The sequence below is a fragment of the Cupressus sempervirens genome, chromosome 2 (assembly GCF_028749045.1).
Source record: "Cupressus sempervirens isolate cs-2001-9-10 chromosome 2, ASM2874904v1, whole genome shotgun sequence".
NCBI lineage: Eukaryota > Viridiplantae > Streptophyta > Pinopsida > Cupressales > Cupressaceae > Cupressus > Cupressus sempervirens.
In genome coordinates this window covers 197980453-198001625 of record NC_143119.1, presented here as the reverse complement: position 1 = coordinate 198001625, position 21173 = coordinate 197980453, and the positions used below count along the sequence as shown (strand labels likewise).

Sequence of the window (21173 nt, the reverse complement as noted above, 5' to 3'; positions counted from 1 at the left end):
CCAATACTTCTCATTCCATATCGGTTAGACATTGCACCAGTCTCTTCAGGCAGCGATAGTCCTACAGTGGCTCTACACGACATTCTAAGACTATGGATTGTTCACGGGTTTACCCCTCTATCTCTAATTTCTTTGTGTCAAGGAAAGACCCTTAGTCTTTACCTTGTCTTCTCTCTTGTTTTGTTTCTTGCCTTTTTTCTTCTTAGTCACTGTTTGGTGCTTCTGCTTGGCCAACTCTTCTGTTTGTATGCTCAGTCCCATAAACCTTGTTGGTTTCTCATGGACATTAATATTATTATCTTATGTTATCTTAACAATTCAGACGAGACACAACGAATCAATTATATGAAGGCAATTTTAAACTAGTCTAGAATGCACTTTAACTCTTTTGATATGGAGACAAACTAGACATAAATATGGAAATAATTAAATATTTCACAATATTTATGTTTATCAAGTTTAAAATGCAATAATGACCGAGTCCACTTGTCTGAACATTAAGACATATATAGAATTTAAAAAATAATTATACAAGACACAACTTAATAATATTTCAACTCCGAAATTTAAAAATAAATAATTATGCCGAAAATAAAATTGCAATAAAGATACTCCTTACAGATGGTCTATCTACCGCGAATCCAAACCACATAAAATTCACCCAATAATTCAAATCCACGAACTTTGTTCAATCGCTCATTCCTTTACCAATGAAAAAATATAATATATCATAGAGCATATAGTGTGTCAAAAAATTTAGGGAGTAATATGAATTGTATATGTATATGAATTGTTTTGTAAGATTTTACATCTTATATTTATAATGGACGGAAAGGTATGTCCTCAACCATCGCACCCTTTTACATACCTAATTCAACTTTAATAATTATAATCGCTTGAGTTATTCAATTTTGTAATTGTTTTGCAATGTATAACAACTCTGTAGAACTACACAAGGGAATAATTTATTCAACAAAATGGATGGTAATTCTCTCAAAATGGCTGAGAATGATTTGTTATATGTTATCGACGCCTTTAAAACATCTCCGATTTCTCCATAATAAAGCCACGCCATTATTTACCAAAACTTGCTTTGTGTGCAGTGACTGAGGATCCTCATGTCACAGGTGTCTCCTCTTTTCAATGCTTTTACTCTCCAATCCGTCAAACAGCAATCACGATTATGAACCCATACTTTTGCAAACTCCCCTCATTCCATGTGAGTACCTGCAGCAGATTCAAAGAAGCATTAAATACAAATTAATAAGGAATGAACTCCAAGATTAAAACGATTGTGGAAGTTAAGAAATCCTCCATCGGGCATGATAATAAATCTCTCAGAACCATTCAATAAGCTGCCATGGTGAGCTGCTCATAAACTATTGTTGTTGTATCTTGTGCATCACCCACAACAGTGCATGTACAGAATATGCTGGATCAAACAAACATCATCCCTGAAGAGATAATTTGAAGAGATAATTTGCACATTCTTTTATTCTCATCATTCAGTTTGATAGTCAAAAAGTCTTCATGAACTGCCAATTACAAAGTCTGTTAATGAGGTTGTTGTAGGTTACAACATCAGGTGTACGGCCTCTGACTTACAACATCTTTAACCTCTACCGCTTATTTTGTTTGCACAACTGACGAATCAGTAGGTTGTGCGTCACAGTTTTAGGAAAATAACCTTGGCACTTCATCTCATCTCTTTAACTTGGAAGCCTCCTGCACCTGACTTTGCATATTAAGATCAAGGTTTGAAAACACTTTACCATAGCAGCAGCCGTATCTATATTGGCATCTTTGCAAACATTTGTTCGAATCTATCTTACTGTTTTGAATTTTGAATTTGAGTGCTTGCAGATTTGATTGCCACCCTTTCAATCCTGTCTTTTATCCATATGAGCAGAATGTTGTTTTCTGATTTGTCTCTCTATCCTGCACTTATGATGCCCTCTTGATTTTAGACTCATACAACAGGTAATACCAAAAGGCATATGCTCACTTGAGCAGATTCAATAATAAAAAGATAAGTATTTCAATGCCCCTGCTGATTAGGTTGTTGACTGTGTATGTATTTCACAGCTTTGCCTTTGAGCTTTATGATCATATGAATTTTTTAATCTCCAACACCATCGATGGATCCCTGGATTTTTCCCTGAAAAATAGGGGTCCATCAGTGGCTCTTGTTGGGGACATATGCTCCTTGTGAGCATAGTGAGATTCCAGTTATCTCTGGAGGAGCAGACCGAACATCCATGCTTAACATGATGCACGGTGAAATTGGGTGGCCCCAGGCCCCCCCAAAAAATAATCATCAATTCTTGCCTCTATCGAACACCTGGTTTTGATTGTGTAACACTTTAAACCTGCTGAATATGATATTATATTGTTCCTTAATAAAATCTGATCCATTAACAAGTGTCAGAAAACAATCATTACATAACATGTGCATCTAATTTACATTTGCCTTACCAATAGGATCATTTGAGAGGAAATAAATTTCACCATCATTTAATCCCAAAATCTGATCCCTTGCTTTATTGATTCGATCAATATACATGGAAGAAAAATCTTCAAAAGAAAGATGATGGAAACTTGAAAACACTTCCCTAAGCATATTATTAACAAATATTATCATAGACTTTACAGGGATACTTACCTCGGTATGTTGCTCATACTTCATACATGTATCAAATGCATCATTCTCATGTGCAATACTTACTATCTCTGCTTCGTGAATGCAATCCTTAGGGGCATTATATCTTTTATTAAATGCAAAATCTCTAATGTCATGCACTTGATCTGTCATAAAAGTATCAAGACAAATGTTCTTTGCTTGGTAGTCCTCTTGTATACAATCTTCTCTATCTCCACGCTCCAAATGTTGATTCCTCCCATAAAAAGGTTTTGAAAATGACTCTTCTTCAAGGGATGCAACTTTTCTTTTACCAAGAATTTGGTCAGATATGAAAGTTGGAAGATATTCGGAACCATGCTCATATGATTGCATTTCTTGTTCATATGATGAACTGGGAGATGTCTCATCTTCTAAATATATATCATGAGTTGTGTCAACTTCAAAATCATTTTTAGGTGTGTTATCTTCATCATGGTGCTGATATATTTGACTGCATAAAACACCTTCTTCAAACAATGGACTGAACATAGAATGCTTGGGCATATCTCTGTGAGATAACATTTCCTTGTGCTCATATGCCACATGTTGTTCTACTCCATCTCCACAAAATACTTTGTCAAGATTCTCTATTGTTTCATCGCATAAAAGATCTGAAGTGATTTTGTAATCCTTACTAGATGCATATTCTTCTTTATGTATGTTCACACTGTCTTGAAAATCGAGAAATGTATAAGGGCTATATTCTTCATTCTCTTCTGCTAGTTCATCATATATGGAATCTGAAAATTCTTTGAAATTGTATCCAAATAGATCTCTTTCTATATTTAAACCATAATGCACATCTTCAATCAACATGTCATCCTTTTAAGAAATGTATGCCCCTTCTGGTTCATTGGTTTCCTCCTCATGAAAGTGATGCATTTGACACGACGACTAAATTTTCTTGTTCATTGAATGTTTCATAGGACAGATCAATTTGTTTCTCCTTGTGTATGGGAAGAAAGATTTGACCACCCTTTTCGACATACTTTTGATATTCCATATCTAACAAGGTCGAAATCTCATCCACACTAAGAGAATCCTCCTCATCATTTCCATTTTCTTCACAATCTAATTCCTTAACGGTCTCATCATGATCGGATCCTTCTTCATTTTCTTCCACATTTGAATCTGAAACATCATAATGTTCTTGTATTATTTAGTATCTTTTGCTTCATTTTTAATAGCTTGATCCCATATGTGAAGAAGAAGCTTTACATTAGGGTTTTTGGTGAGATTCTTAACTCAAGAATTTTGTTTAGAAGTTCCTTGTAAGGCGGCTTAAAGCTTGATGGAATCTCATGATAAGTGTTCATCACCCTTAAAAACAAATGTGTCACCCTTATACCTTTCTATATTGAAAAAAGCATCAAGTGGAGACATCTCAGGACCCTCTTCTACGCTGCAATTCTGATCTTCATATTGTTCATAACACCTCTTCTTCTTGGTCCGCATCATGAAATACAACAAGGAATCACTCCTTCAAGTCCCTCCATGATGAAATACCTTGTGTCGGCAATAGGTCAAATGCTTCCTTCGCAAAAATCTTTCAAGGTTCTGACAAAAAATCTCATTGCATGACTTTCCAAATCCACCTTGTATGCATGTAAGAACCCGTAGAAAGCATCCAAATGATTGAGAGCACATTCATTGCCATCTCCATAGAATTTGGGGGCAATAAGTGAGAGCCTTAAATATAAATCATTAGGATCGTATTTGAATCTTCCCTGGTCCAGCAGTCTATCTTCACTTGGAAGATATTGCTTTCTTTTCTTTGGTTGGAACATTTTGCAATAACAATATCTGCTCTTTCAAGAATAAGAAAAGTACATCTCTTTGAGTCACTTCCCTCAATAGAGTTACTAATGATCCGAGCACTCCTTTTTGTTAAAGTACCAATCAAAATACAATAGAGTCGCCACCTCTAAATGGAGGAAATGTATAATCTTCAAGAATCTGAGTTCTTCCTTCTAGCAGAGTATGCCTCACCAAAGATCGAATCTGCAGAAAAGATTAAAGAAAAGCATACAATGCTTCTACAAGATCAAATCTTGATTATGCAATTTTAAGATTTATAAAATAATTACAATAGATTGAAATCTTCAAGAAAATTAAATGCACTGTAAAAAACTTATCAAAATGTTTTAAGAGATTAAATAGAATCTAACTTTTACTAGTCTACAATTAGAAACTTTTAGGGTTTGTTTTGTAACTCTTCCCAGTAGAGTCGCCAATCTGTTGGTTTCCAAAACCACAGATTGGAATCCTACGAGCCTTGCCTGCTTGATGTTGGGATATCCAACTAGTTAAGGCCAACTTGACAGAACTGAATAGTGGGGTCCGAGTTCCTTGCACTTCTGGCTCTACATTAAATACGAATTAATAAGGAATGAACTCCAAGATTAAAACAGTTGTGGAAGTTAAGGAATCCTCCACCGGGCATGATAATATCTCTCAGAACCATTCAACAGGCTGCCATGGTGAACTGCTCATAAACTATTGTTGTTGTATCCTGCGCATCACCCACAACAGTGCATGTACAGAATATGCTGGATCAAACAAACTTCATCCCTGAAGAGATAATCTGCACATTCTTCTATTCTCAACATTCAGTTTGATTGTCAAAAAGTCTTCACGAACTGCCAACTGTAAAGTCTATTAATGAGGCTGCTGTAGGTGATAACATCAGGTGTATGGCCTCTGACTGACAACATCTTTAGCCTCTGCCACCTATTTTGTTTGCATAGCTGACGAATCAGTAGGTTGTGAGTTACAGGTTTAGGAAAATAACCTTGGCACTTCATCTCATCTCTTTAACTTGGAAGCCTCCAGCACCTGACTTTGCATATTAAGATCAAGGTTTGAAAACACTTTACCATAGCAGCAGCCCTATCTATATTGGCATCTTTGGAAACATTTGTTCGAATCCATCTTACTGTTTTGAATTTTGAATTTGGGTGCTTGCAGATTTGACTGTCACTGTTTCAATCCTGTCTTTTATTCATATGAGCAGAATGTTGTTTTTCTGATTTGTCTCTCTATCTTGCACTTATGATGCCCTCTTGATTTTAGACTCATACAACCGGTAATACCAAAAGGCATATGCTCACTTGAGCAGATTCAATAATAAAAAGATTAGTATTTCAATGCCCTTGCTGATTAGGTTGTTGACTGTGTATGTATTTCACATCTTTGCCTTTGAGCTCTATGATCATATGAATTTTTTTAATCTCCGACACCATAGATGGATCCCTGGATTTTTTTCTGAAAATAGGGGTCCACCAAGACCATTTAAAGCTTCGACACTTGCTATATGATTACTATTTCCATATATTTGTAGTCTTCTCTATAGAGATGCATATATTTCTTTGTTTCATCGGTGTTAATTATTAACCTTAAATCAATCTCCTTGATTAATTAGATCACTAATTTTATTGATTAGTTATTTATATTTTAATATTTTAATTTTATTATTATTATTTATTATTGAATCCTTTCATGGTAAAAGCCTTAATCAATACCCTTTAGTTGGTTGCAATTTTGTCTTAGGGACTACACAAATTTGGTGTGAAAAGGATGGGGGTCCCATAATGAAGATTTCAAACAGTGGCCATGACAGAGAAACGATGATGTGATTTAGGGTTTTCTTGTTGATCTGCTTTTTCTTGCTTAATAATATATTGCACAACTTCGTGATTTTGGATTTCTTGGGCAAAATTTGATGCCTTATCTAGGGGTCTTGCACAAATGGCCTTGATTGTACGAGCTTGAGTATCTAATATTGCATTCACTATAAATCCAAACATTTCCCCACCACTTGGATGATGTTGTATCATTTTGTCATATTTCTGGTATTCCTGCCCTTGGAGTTGTGTGATCATCTCCCTTGTCACTTTGGGATTTTGGGTACATTCCCCTATTGCCTCAACTTCTTGAGAATGAGAGGGATTACAGGGATGGCTTGACGTCTGCCACAATTGTAGGATGCCCTATCATTTTTTTACCATTTCTGCTTCATATATTTAGCTGTCCCCTGCCATCCCCCAAAAATGGTCCTTGGGCTATAGTCTTTGGAACACATTCTTTGCTGCCCCTCACATCCTCGTTAGTTGGGCAAGGGTTCTTGCCAAATTTGTCCTACTCACTCGAAATGAACTTGCAGTGGACCCAAATTTAGGTTAGATTGGATCTTAACCTACTAGAAGCTATAGGCTATAGATATTGATCAATCATTTGAGAGTCCTCTTATTAAAGTACTATTGTTTTGAACATTGCAATGTCTCGGTATATGCTAGATATTTTCTTTGATGCGAGTGACACCTAGACGACATTGAACTTAGTAGTTGAATTTAAATTAGGGATTCTCCAGCATACTAATAAATAGTACTGCACTTATGTGTTGGAGCTTGTGCATGATAACATATGAACCTTGGCATTAGTGGGAAAATTTTCCCCATAAACTCAAATCCTCCAGTTGTCATTAAGCAAGCGGTTGAGCTATGTCTATCAAGACTTAGGAATATAGAATTGAAACCAAGTGATTTCTGAGAAAATGAGTTAGAATCATTAGAGAATCCTTGTTCCAGCTTCAGTTTGACCTAAAATAGCCAGGACAGGTTGTGGGAGATAACACTATTGAATCTTGAAATTTGGCTAAGCCTAGAATTTTTTGAAAACCCTCAAAATTTAGAATTTGCATTTTAACTTCTATGAAACCGAAACCTATCTCAAACATCCTGACAATATTTACATAAATATAACTTAAAGTATAAGAACTTATTATATTTGTATTAATCCTGCTGCCCCCGAGCTGAGAAAATTACTAAATCCTCTTGCAAATAAGAAATGAACTTCAAAAATGATATTTTTCTTGCTTTTAGAGTTAGATGCTGAAAGAAACATTGGTGAGAGTTTTTATCAAAAACTTGCAATTCTTCAGTGAGTTTTTGTTAATTTTTTCTAAATTTGCTTCCTCCTTAATCTGTGAGTTTTTATCTAGAAAACTCAGTGAGTAGTCTGCAAGTTTTCATCGATGACTTTACTTACACATTCATTTGATGATTTAGCTGTTCTTCTGCTTAAACCTCATAGGAAACTTTGATCTAGACAAAAGTTTTATTTAATTAAATGCATCTTCTCTTGCAACCCTCTCCCTTGAGAATGATAACTCTATCAATTCTATGACTAGAATAAGTGCTTTGAATTCCATAACATGTTGCTAGTGATATCATTCATTTGTCAAAGAGTCATAACATGGTAGTGGATGGCTTGATTAGGATTTGTAATATCTGTTTTTGGATTGTTCTAAGTCTTGCTCTAAAAACCCAAGTTTTTGTATTAACATAGTTTAAATATCTGGGTTACATCACTGATTTAGAAAATATCGGAGTTACAAGACAGATTCACATCTTTAAAAAGAACAAAAACTCAGAGTAACTATTAGGTAGTAGCTACTTATTCAGTACAATTAAAACAACATGAAGTAACCTACAGTCTAGTATATCTGTTAATACAAAAATGAGTCAAAATTTGCTTATGAAAGGTATCCTTCTGATTAGCTGATAGCTGACTGTCTTCCAGCATTGGTCATATGTCCAGGCACTGTTTGAACATGAGGCACCTTCTTGGTATGAGAAAGTCCGTCTTTAATGCATAAACTCTTGATGTACTGGTTCAAGTTATCAAGTTCTCTTTGATTGAGCACATCCTTGTGAATAGAGAAGTATTGGCATGAAACTAGGTCCTCCTTCTGAATCAAGAGTTGGCCTTCCTGCATCAGCATCATAAATCTGTCTCTGGAAATTTCTAGAGCAGCAGCAACCTGTGACATCATTTGAAAATGTATGAGTTTACATCCAAACTCAGTAAGCTGTCTCCTTCTCTTTTGAAAAATCTCTGCATTTCGATCCTTCCAAAGGAACCATAGAATCTCACAAGCTAGAATAGACCAAGAAGTGTTAGTTTTTACATCAAAGAATTCCACAAATCCAGCTAAAATTTCACTTCATGAAAGGCCAGGTCTACTGTTCCAAACAATGGGTGATCCAAATAAAATCGACCAAACACCACGGGCATAATCACATTCAAAACATAAATGCTCAAAAGATTCGGGAACAAAATAAACACCACACATATGGGACTGCTTAAACGATGGGGTAAAGTGTTACCTACAACAAGTTTTCTTAACAGTAGTAGCCATCTAAAACAAGATTATTTTGGTTCACAAGGAATGTTTGCTAGAAAAAGTTAAAGATAAATTGCCACCTCGAGACTGACCACCCCAGCCCTAGTATGAAAATCGCCTATGATACTACCAATTATATAAAAAATGAAAACCACCTATGATATGTTCATGACTCTTCAAAACACATATGAAATCAATAATACAAACAGGTTCCTTACCTTGAAACAACTTCTTCTTCATATCAAGATGAATAAAGGGGAAATAATTATATCATAGTTTATGAGAATTTCAGGAGTAGAGGATCAACTTTTAACTATTGGAAAACATGTAGATGATTTTTTTAATCCTTGACAACCCTAAAAGGGTTACCAACTTGGGAATCCTTTATCCAAGGGTTCAGTCCACGGCCTGAAGTACCTAAATTTGATCAACTTAAGAATGATTGCACTTAGGGAAGCATCAAGATTAATTACAGGAGAAATCAGTCCAACTAAAGAGGGTGAAATACAAGCCCTACATGCAAACACAAACAATAAAGGAAAGAAAAGAAATTTCAAATGAAAAAGGGGGTAGAATAGTCCTAAACAAACTTACAAGAGGAGAGATATGTCTAAAATACAATGCTACAAGTGTGATAAATTCAGACACACTCACATGTACTGCTAAGAAAGAAAGAAAACTCATGCCTCTATAGATGAAGTCAAGGAAGCTGAAAATTCATTATTCTTTTTAGCCTTATTAAGTGAACTAAACACTAACAAGAATACTTGTATAATTGATAGCGAAGCATCTAAACATATAACTGGATTCAGAGATCAATTCAAAATTTTTGTAGGTCACTCAACATAAGTGACAATATGGGATAACTCTCCCTATCTAATGAAAGGAATTGGGACCTGTTTGATAAAATTGAAAACCAAAGTTACCTTGCGTCTAAAAAAATGTATTATTTGAACCAGAGATCAAGAGGAATTTGGTCTCCATTTTTGGCCTAGTAGACCAAGGATATCATGTCACTTTTTAGGAAAATAAAATTCTATCTCCACCTAAGAATTCTAACATCAAGAATGCAATCACTATAGGATTTAGAGATGGATGTTTATATAAACTTTGTAACACTTGAAACCAAGCATTAAATCTTGAAGTTTCCAAAACTAATGAAATTAGGCACAAAAGGTTAGGACACCTCCATTTTCGTATGCTACCCTCTATAGAAAAGATTGTGATAGGCTTACCTAATCTAAAATCTGAATATATTGGAACCTTCAAGGGATGTGCTTTAGGAAAGAACTCCAAAGGATCTTTTCCACATAGTGAACATAAATAAAAAATTATATTTGAACTTATTCACACTGATCTATGTGGTCCAATGACAATACCCTCATTAGAGGGATTCTTGTATTACGTACTTTTTGTTGATGACTATTCCAGAATAATCCAGATTTAATCTCTAAAGCTTAAAGAGTCAAATGAAGTATTATTGAAATTTAAAGAGTTTAAAGCATTGGTCAAAAATCAAATTGGAAAGAAAATTAGAAGTCTATGATTAGACAATTGGGGAGAATGCATTTCTGAAAATTTCAAAGAATTTTGCATCTCTCTTGGGATTAAGAGGGAGTATACAGTTTCTTATAATTCAGAAAGAAAAAACAGAACCATTATTGAAGTAGCTAAAGCCATGATCCACGATCAAAACCTTCACACAACATTTTGGGCTGAAGCCTCAAATACAATAGTGTACATTCAAAATAGATGCCGTCATTTAATTTTAGAGAATATAACATGGAAAGAAGCCCTCACAGGAAACAAACCAGACTTATGTCACTTAAGAATCCTTGGCTGTCCTGTATATATTCATGTTCCTAAAGAGAAGAGGTCCAAACTAGATCCCTTACGTAAGAAAGGCATATTTGCTGGTTATAGCGAGTCTTCCAAACCCTACCGAGTATATATTCCAAGACAGAGAACAATTGAAATCATTAGAGATGTTAAGTGAAGAAGATGTTGCATACAAAACTTTAAAAAATATTGAATAACCAATTGATGAATCAAGCGCATACTTAGATGAAAACCATACTATTGAGATTCAGAAGGAGAATTATTCAAAAGATCATGGACCCATACAATCTAATACTGAAAATCTTGAGATTGCACCCAATGGGAAAAGACCACTATGTGCAAGGAAGATGACCAAAAAAAAAAAATCTAGCCCTTGAAGAAATGTTTAGAGAAAGTAAGAAAATAAGAAGTCACTTATTCTATGCTGCACTTATAAGTGAGCTCATCAAATCTGAACAATCAAATGTTGAAGAAGCCTTAACATGCCGAGCTTGGAAAGATGCTATGATTGAGAAATACCAATCTATCTTGAAAAATGATGTCTGGGACATCATAGCTAGACCTAAGAATAAATCAGTTGTCTCCTCTAAATGGCTATTCAAAATTAAACATGCATCATATGGAAGTATTGGAAAACACAAGGCTAGATTCATTGCCAAAGGGTCCTTTCAGAAGGCTGGAATTGATTATGAAGAAACATTTGCCCCTATTGCTCGATATACCTCTGTAAGAACTATAATTGCCATTGCTGCATCTAAAGGATGGAAGATACATCAAATGGACCTATTGATTGCATTCTTAAATGGTTGTTATTGATGAAGAAGCATATTTAGAGCAACAAGAAAGCTTTGTCATCTATGACAAGGACTCCCATGTGTTGAAGATTGTAGCTGCAATACAAATCTTCATCTCTGATTTTATGAGATAGAAATATGTTTGTTATGACCATCATGATCATCTTCAGCTGAAAGAGATATTTATAATTATATGTAAGTTAATATTATGCAAAAGGACATGTGTCATATGTCATGCGAAGAGGCATGCATATGGAAATGTGAAGTGTTAAAAATGTAGAAATATGAAGGGTCTTATTTTTTGGGACTTAGAGACCTTTGTGTGAAAGATAAAGAGTTTGTATGATTGCTTGGTACATTGTAATTCAATCAAGTGAAATCCTTGTACTATGAACATTTCTTGATTAATAAATTTTGTTGGCGTGACTGGGTTTTTCCCCTATGGAAGGGTTTTCCTAGGATAAATATTTTGTGTCTTTTGTGTATTGTTTATTCTCTTTTATTGTTGTTTATCTATATTTTTGGGTCAAAACATTTACACCATGTGTAAATTGAAGAAAGCTCTCTACAACCTTAAAGAAGCCTCTAGGGCATGGTATGGAAGGATAGACAGTTAACATACCAAACTAGGATACTCCAAAAATGAAGTAGATGCAAATATATACTTCAAAATCTTAGAGGGTGACATATTAATATTTGTTCTCTATGTTGATGATTTATCAATAACAGGGGAAGATCATCTCATCACGAAATGTAAACAAGACCTTGTGACTGAGTTTGATATAAAAGACCTAAGTCTCTTGCACTATTTTTTGAGACTAGAAGTGTGGCCAAAGGAGAATTACATTTTCTTAGATCAAGGAAAATATACTCTTGAAATTTTGAACTAATTTGGAATGTTGGATTGCGAACCCTTATCTACACCAATGGAGACAAACCTTCACAAGCTTAGAAGCGATGCATATGAATCTGAATCTACAAATCCCACACATTACAGATAGATAATTGGTTCATTAATGTATTTAGTGAATACTCATCTTGACATCTATTAATCAACAAATGTATTGTCCCAATTCATGTCTAAGCTCAAGAAATTCATCCTATGATGGCCAAACATATTTTGAGATACTTGCATGGAACCATTGGATTTGGTCTAAAGTATGACAATGTTGAAATACAACTTCAAGGGTATTCGAATTCAGATTGGGCTGACAATTCTGTGATAGGTAACATATCCTTTTGGTAGGCATCATGAACCTGATGCATCATGGTGGAAACACCTTGATACTCCAAGAGGGCAGATGGCTATTGGAGAGAAGAGGTTGCGGTAGGTGGTAGAGAACTCAGAGCATGGGAACATTGATGGTGAGAGGCAGGATACATCCTCCAAGACATTGACGACTTGGAGGATGATGAGGATGTCGAGGTTATCACAACGCCACCACTATTATTTCTGAGGTCCCTCGTAGCTACATCTCACTCTCACTTACTCCCAGCAGGTGTACACATTCCTGGATTTGGACAGTTTAGGCAGCTTATGGTTATGACTCCGGTCACTATAGCAACCAGACTAGCAGTACGACCAACACCCTTGCCATCAGCCTAACCAGCTTCAACACCTCTAGCAGTTGCTAAGCCTTTAGTCGACTGAGAGGTTTTTCCAGCTACAGCCATAGTTCTACAAAAGATAGGGGCTGAGACACATACAGCTACTTCTTGCGTAGGTAAAAAAATGCCTGATGCGAGAAGTAACCCCAAAATGAGACTCTATTGGCACACATACATAGGTAGAGTAGAGTTGCCTAATGCAGATTGATGAGATACCACAGACCTTGACCGATAGCACTGTAGAACAAATGATAGAAGTAGCGAAGACGACTATGGGTACCCAACAATGTACAGTGGGGCCCGGAGACATTGATGGGAGAGGATGTTGAGACATTTTTGGTTGACATGGTGACTCGGGCTCCCCTAGTGGTGATCTCTGTGCAGAAACATGCTTTGGATTTAGTGGTGCAGGAGTTGGAGCACATCATATCCTTCATGAGAGGAGGGTGCTTAGCTGCCTCTTCAGGCTTCTTTGAGGAACGCGGGTGGCCTAGAGTAGAGACTTCGGAGATGTGCCAGGATTGGGCCACCACCAAAGAGCCGGTTGTGGAGAGCTGCATAAAGACTTTGGCTCATAAGGTAGTCTAGATATATCATGATGCTTATTATGCTCTTTAGAAGAGCCAGGAAAAATAGGAAGCGATAGAGAGGGCTTAGGAGGAGTCAGCTACCAGGTTAACAACAGTGAAGGCGGACCTAACTGTAGAGAGCAGCTCAGGAGTCAGAAAGAACAGCTTGGGAGTTTGAGAGGATAGCATTTATAGCTTAGCTAGATGAGGCTAGGTGGGAGAAGAGTCATCTACAATAGGAGTCAATAGAAAAGGAAGCAGAACTTGGAGAGATTGCTAAGATGATGCAATCAGCCTTGGAGATTCAGATGCAGGCCAAAGCAGATTTGGAGATACGGACTAAGCAAGTGTGTGAGCTACGAGCACAACTGAACGAGATTAGGGCACAAAAGATGTCTACCACATCAACACTACCAGGGATGCATCCCTCTACTTCTTAGTTTGTTATGAGTCTTGATGTAATTAGTAGTTTGAGTCATATTTTGAGTTTTGATGTATAATTGGTCTCTATTTTGTCGTCTGGAGACGACTTTACTTTTTGGGGGGATGATGTTTTCGGTAAAAAATATATTGTAGCCGACGGGTTGAGTTGGTATTTGAAAGGTCACGTGACGGTTGAGTCATCCCTTCGGGAAGTATATGTACATCGTTTGAATGGATTTATGGATCATCATTGTAATTTGAATTGCATATGTGCTCATATGAATAAAGTATCTGTTCTGTGTTACATTCTAATCTACTAATGCGATGAGTATCTGTTTACCTTGTACGGTGAACAATGCTAGTGCACATACCACAATAATATGAGATTGATAAATTTCATATGGATGATATTACTAGTTGCAAACTCTATACAAATTTAGATTATCATTTTTAGATAGTTGTGTTGAATCCTCCCTTGCTAAGAGAGGGAGTGTTGAAAATATAGCATCAGTCAGATTATGAAATCTGATTGACACACATATACATATACATTATGTAATATACACACACAATTCTGATTATGTCAAACTAAACATAATATGATTTCATACTGATTGCATGTATATATGAACATACAAATCTGTATTTGACAATTTGTATCAGCACCCAATTAGTGTTTGCAAACTGGAACGGCATCACAAATTGCCGTGTCTTATTTGGTTGATGATCGGGGGTCATTGTAAGTAATAAACAAACAGAGAAATAAAATAAAAAATAGAAATGAAGATGAAACACAAGAAGCTGAATAGTCACTGTGACCATTGGGCTTCATATCTCAACAATCTCCCCTGTGAAGTCCAACTGGTAAAGCCATGCACAGTAGCATTCCCTGCTCCTTATTTCAAATCTTAGCGAAGAATGAGGCCTTGAGATGATCTCAAGGTTGCGAGACTTTGCTGCAGCACACTCCAGATTAGTTTTCTCCACATTTTATCAGACTTGATAAAATCTAACAGAAGAACATCTTCTCTTGCAAATTTTACAAATTCAGCCATGAGTCCATAATAGGAAGAAATCCTTTAATGAATTCAATCCATACTTCTCTATCAACATGATCCATTTTTGTGCTCCTCTTTCCTGCAACACAGAATGGAAAATCTAGACGATCACTACTATCCGATTGTAAATTTTCCCAGTTCCAAAATTGTTCCCTGACACCATCCCATGGTTACAACACCATCGTGCAGATCAATATACAATTCAGTGACAAAAGCACTCTTGATTCTGTATTACCATCTAATTTATGCATGGCAACCAATTCCTTTGGAGCTTCATGATTTAAACTGAATGTACACTGCCGACAATCAAACTTCTGCATAGAATAATCACCATCTGGTTGACAAGGCAGAGCATATTGTATGGCTGAAGACTGAATTTCTGCAGAAACACTCCCAACAAACTCCCCCGAGCTATCAAAGACTTTTCCATCACTGTTTGACAAAGCTAAATTCCTTTTTTCTGGTTTGTTATTGCACACAGGCTATGTAAATTGTTCTGTCCCTTTACATGTACCAACGCATGGAGTATCATGGGGTGGAAATGTTGCAAGAGAAGTGGGAAAGGAGTTACCCAATGTTATATTGTTGACCACTGTGTGCCGGTGTGTAGCAAAGCACGTGCCTGAGATGTGGGGAATATTCCCATCGTGAGCTGTTTAAAAGGAATTGCCTAATGCGTGGGTTCCCAATATGGTCCTTGGTGTCTGGTCACTCATTCTTAGTATAGAAAATAGTGATGTCTTAGAGTTAAGCGAATTCCCGGGAAAGGAATCATTTTTTTCGGGTCAGATAAGGAGTTCCAAATATCCATGTCATCAAATGAAATAGTATCTTATTCAACTTAAGATGATTATTTTAGCAGAGATTCTTTGACTATATGAAATTATTGAAAATATATATATATATATATATATATATATATATATATATATATATATATATATATATATATATATATATTTAAAAATAAAAATAAAAATAAATTCTATTAAGCATTTGAGATTATTATTTAGTAGTAGTGAGTCTTGTAAAGTTTTGCCCGGACACATTTTTTTCCATGTTATAGACATGCTTTCTAATTTTGAGTAGTGAATTATATGAAACTAATGAAAATGCTGTAAATATTATATCATTAATACATTTGATATGGCCATAATTTTCTGCTGTATTAGTACTATCTTAGTAAATATCTTCTTTCAATATCCATAATGAATATATTTTAGAAATTATATTACTATGCTTAGCACCATGATTTATGTAACAACTGCATCAGTATGAGATGAGTTAATAACTTTCTTATCTCTTCTTTGATAGTTTTATTGGCTTTTGTTTGTGGTGTTTGACACAGGTAATCTTCCCAGCGCTTGATTCGCGGGTAAAGAATGTTGCACGGACATATTCTTTGGAGCATAAAGGGGAAAGTGATTTGTTTGATCAGGTATTCGAGCTCTTAAATTCAGCTCTGAAAGACAACCACAACGATTCTCTGAAGTTACGACGAGAGCTTGTGTGCTGCACAGAAGCTATTCAGACATCTCTTTGTCAACATATGTCGAAAGAAGCAGAGCAGGTATGAGTATTTCTGTGTAGTACTTTTTTTTTTATTGTACATGTAAAGTAGGTCTTTTAATTGAAAATTCTGCATCAGAACATGAAGTAGCTGCTGGGTTTAGTTATGCTATGATTGTAAAAGAAAACAGGCATCTTATTTTTTATGTTAAAATATAAGCTCTTCTGCTTACTGCCATAGAGACTTTGGAGCCACTTATTGCATGCTGGACATCATCTGGGTTACAAGCTCTGCTAAATATTAATTTTCTTTATTAGTTTTGTACATGTAACGCCTCTAACAACAAGTTAATCATTGTGGCACATAACCTGACGGGATTTCCCTCTACAATTATCCTTTTTAATGCTGTTTTCATTGTCTTGCCGATTTTAATTTTCTCACAATATGAAGGAGATCACTTGTATCATCTTTCGTATCATACATCTATGTGAAATTAATTCAGAAATTTCAAAACATCGTGATCCAAATTATATCGAAGATCAAATGTTTGAAAGTATTTTTTCATAATTTAAAAAAAAAATTCTATATCTTTTTATTTGGCCTTTTCGGAGGTCTTCTGCTCAAAATTTCAAGCCAAAACTTTCATTGGTTTCTAAAACTAGGCAGCCGTAGGCTCACTGTTTTAGGGACTGAAACTAGAGTTTTAGTTCTTCTTTCCAATGGTGTGAGTGGTTTCAAAATCCCAGTTCTAGGTCAAAAGTTATGACCCCGACAAGTTGGGGTAATTAAACACCTAGTTTTAAATAGTTTTAGTTTAATTTTGTTGTTTTTATTATAGCCACATAAACATTTCAAATACATGGCTATGGTGATTGTTGATATTCCATCATTGTATATATTCTTTCAATTTCAATCAATAAGATGGCTTTTGGTTTGCATACAACTCTTTCGAGTTTTGCAAGATTTTCCAGGACTTGAACATTGGTATCGCAGATATATTGATTCACCGGATATCGTGTTTGTAGCCCACTTATTAATTTCAAATCAGTGGTATCAGAGTAGGAATGCCCCTATATGCCAACAAATACAAGAACTTCCTATGAAAGAGTAGGATGGACCACGAGAAATTTGTTGGAATACCTTCCTTTGGGGTGCACAAAACCATAGATGTCGGATAATTCGGCAGATTTTGTGAAGAAGATGGTGGAAGAGGCTTTGGCTAGGCAACAAGAAGATATGTTGAGTAAGTTTTCAGAAATTTTGAAGACCCAACAAGTGCCCAATTCAATAGCACCGTTCCATGGGAACACCCCTTTTAAAGTGCAGGTGAATTTTGATATCCCAAATTTTGAAGGAAAAGTTGATGTTGATGCTATTGATAATGGTTATCCAAGTTAGAACGATACTTCTTTGTAAATAATTTTTCGGATGTGGAAGAAATAACATTTGCCCTCTTGAAAGCTGAAATCCATGTCAAACTAGCATGGGAAACAAGATTATTGAATAAGGAAAGTGAAGCTGGAGAAGAGTTGGAAATACTCTCTGATAATAAATCCACTTGGGGAGAATTTGTGGAATACATAAAAGAAGCATATTGCCTGAAGATGTATATGAATAGAAATATATAGAATTGCAGTTGCTTCGACAAAAGAGGGACCAATCTATACAAGTTTACACCAATACATTCCATGCACTCTGCAAAACTTGGTATAGAAGTTTCAAAGAAGCATCAAATCCTGAAATATCGTAGTGGGCTTCATAGATACATTCAAAATGAAATGGAAATCTTGAATATTGAAACATTGGCAATTGCTTACAAATATGCTACAAAAATTGAACTCAAATAGAATGGAAAAAGAGATTACTTTTCAAATAATAAGCCAAAGGGTGAAGGCAGTAATAAATTCGGAGGAAAACTAGTGGGGAAGGATCCTTCCTCAAATCCACCCAAGAATACCTGGTGGGCTACTAAAAAGACACAAGCAGATACTGGCATGTGGTGTGAAATACATAGGATTCCAACTCATAACACTAAGGAGTGTCGAACAGTTAAAAACTTGATGACAGAAATACGAGGAGATGAAGCGGAGTCTCAATCCACGCCAATAGAAACTCCTAACAATGATTCGGTGATAGAAGTAGACCCATATGCCATAGTTGCAACAGCAAAAGTAGTTCCACATGAAGATGAAGAGAGATTGTTCCGTTCACAGATGTGGGTTGGTGGAAAGCCTCTACGTTTTATTGTTGATAGTGGTAGCTGAAAGAACTTAATTTCTATGGAGACAACTAGGAGATTCAGGTAAATCAGCAGTGTCACCTATCATACTCAATCAAACCATTCAAGGATAGTAATTTGTGATGTAGCACCTTTAGATGTATGTGATGTTTTGCTGGGGCAGCCATATATGTATCAAAGGCATGGGGTGTATGAATCCAGAACAAGCAGTGTCATAATCAAGCTTGGTGAAAAGAAATATCGAATACCAGAGGTATGCCCAACTCAAGCTACTTCTTTAATTAGTGCTAAACAATGTAAACGTTTAATTGGTCAACCTAGAACTTTTGTACTCATGATTCATTTTGATAAAGAAAAATCAATGTCCTTAACACACACACTAAGGTGGCCACAATACTAGACCAGTAAAAGGAGATGGATAAAATCTTGATAGAATACCATAGTGTGTTATAATCACCAGCAAGGGTCCCAACACATTGTCAAGTCAAGCATTCGATTGATCTAGTTCTAGGAACACCATTACCACACGAGCCAATATATAGGAGATTAATTATGGAAAATGATGAAATTAAGAGACAGATTCAAGAATTGATTGAAAAGGGACATATTAGGCCAATTGCTTCACCTTGTGGCAGCCCTATTTTTTTGGCAAGAAAGAAAGATGGGACATGGAGACTTTGTATTGATTATAGGGCACTTAAGAAAATTATTGTGAAAAACAGATATCCAATTCCTTGAATTGATGATCTTTTGGATCAACTTAAGGGGGCTAAGTTCTTTACAAAAATTGACTTGAAATTTGGACAATACCAAGTACCATTTGATCTAGTGGATGTATGGAAGATTGCATTCAAGTCCAAGGAAGGTTTGTTTGAATGGTTAGTTACGCCTTTTGGTCTTACAAATGCTCCCGCTACATTTATGAGGTTGATGAATGATGTGCTTAGACCATTCATTGAGTCTCTTGTAGTTGTTTATTTAGATGATATCCTCATTTTTAGTAAAACTTGGTCTAAACATTTGCAACATGTTGAACAAGTACTCTTGAGTTTGCAGAAACATAAACTCTATGCCAACATAGACAAGTGCTCTTTTGGTATGCAAAACATCCAGTACTTAGGGTACATCATTGATCGTGAGGGTGTTCATGTGGACCGTACAAAGATACAAATAATCAGAGATTGGCCACCTACTAAAAATTTCACAGAACTTCGCAGTTTCTTGGGTCTAGCCAATTTCTATCGCAGATTTGTATTTGGTTTTTCACATTTATCACGGCCACTTAATTAGTCACTCAAAGATGGAACACATGCAAAATTTCGGTGGATAGAGGACAAACAAAAAGCATTTGAGGAATTACAACTCAAATTATGTTCAGCTCTAGTATTGGTCCTTCCAAATTTTCAACAATCATTTGAAATAGAAATAGATGCATCAGATTACACTCTTGGAGTTGTACTCATGCAACATGGTCATCCCGTTGCATATCATAGCGAGACATTTTCTGAAACAGTTCGAAGGTACCCCACCTATGACAAGGAGTTGTATGCCATTGTTTAGGTCTGTAAACAGTGGAAGCACTATATTTTGGGAAAGGAAATTGTGATACATACATATCATAAAACTCTTCAATTCTAGCGAACACAAGGGAAGTTGCAGAATGATAGGCATTAGAGGTGGTCAGCTTATTTGCAACAATTTCATCTCAACATTCGTCATAAAAAGGGAAGTACTAACAAAGAAGCAGACTGTCTAAGTAGGCCTCCAATCATAGGTTTGACAATGGTGTTGGATTCATGTGGCCATCAAATAGAAACTTGGGCCAAACTATATGGTAATGATCCTAATTTTTGTAATATTTACAATGCAGTCTTAGAAGGGAAGCATGTTCCTGAATTTTATATACAGGATGGGTTACTTTGTCATATTGGTCAGATATGTGTACCCAGTGAAGAAAGACAGAAACTGATATGGGAAGCACACTATAGCCGGGTGGTAGGACATTTTGGTATTGGTAAGACTACTGCAATTCTCCAAATGTATTTCTATTGGCCAAAAATGAAACATGATATTATATTATATATAAAATCTTGTGTTGCATGTGCAATTGCAAAACCTTGAAACTATAAATTGGGTCTCTATCTACCATCACCTATCCCTAATAAACCATGGCATTTTGTTTCAATGGATTTTATGTTTGGGCTCTCAAGTAGTAGATAAGATAAGATAATGATATTAATGTCCAACAAAAGACCAAAAAAAGGTCTAA

The 21173-nt window shown here is 35.8% G+C and overlaps 1 protein-coding gene across 1 annotated transcript in view; it reads left to right on the top strand.

The window, feature by feature from the left end:
* The window catches only part of LOC149571761 (zinc finger protein BRUTUS-like), a 59679-nt gene that overhangs the window by 14068 nt on the left and 24438 nt on the right, over positions 1–21173 (top strand). Inside the window, exon 2 of the mRNA XM_089813167.1 lies at positions 16504–16725. Within this exon, the coding sequence (XP_089669293.1) occupies positions 16504–16725 (222 nt within the window). The remainder of the gene's footprint in view (positions 1–16503; positions 16726–21173) is intronic.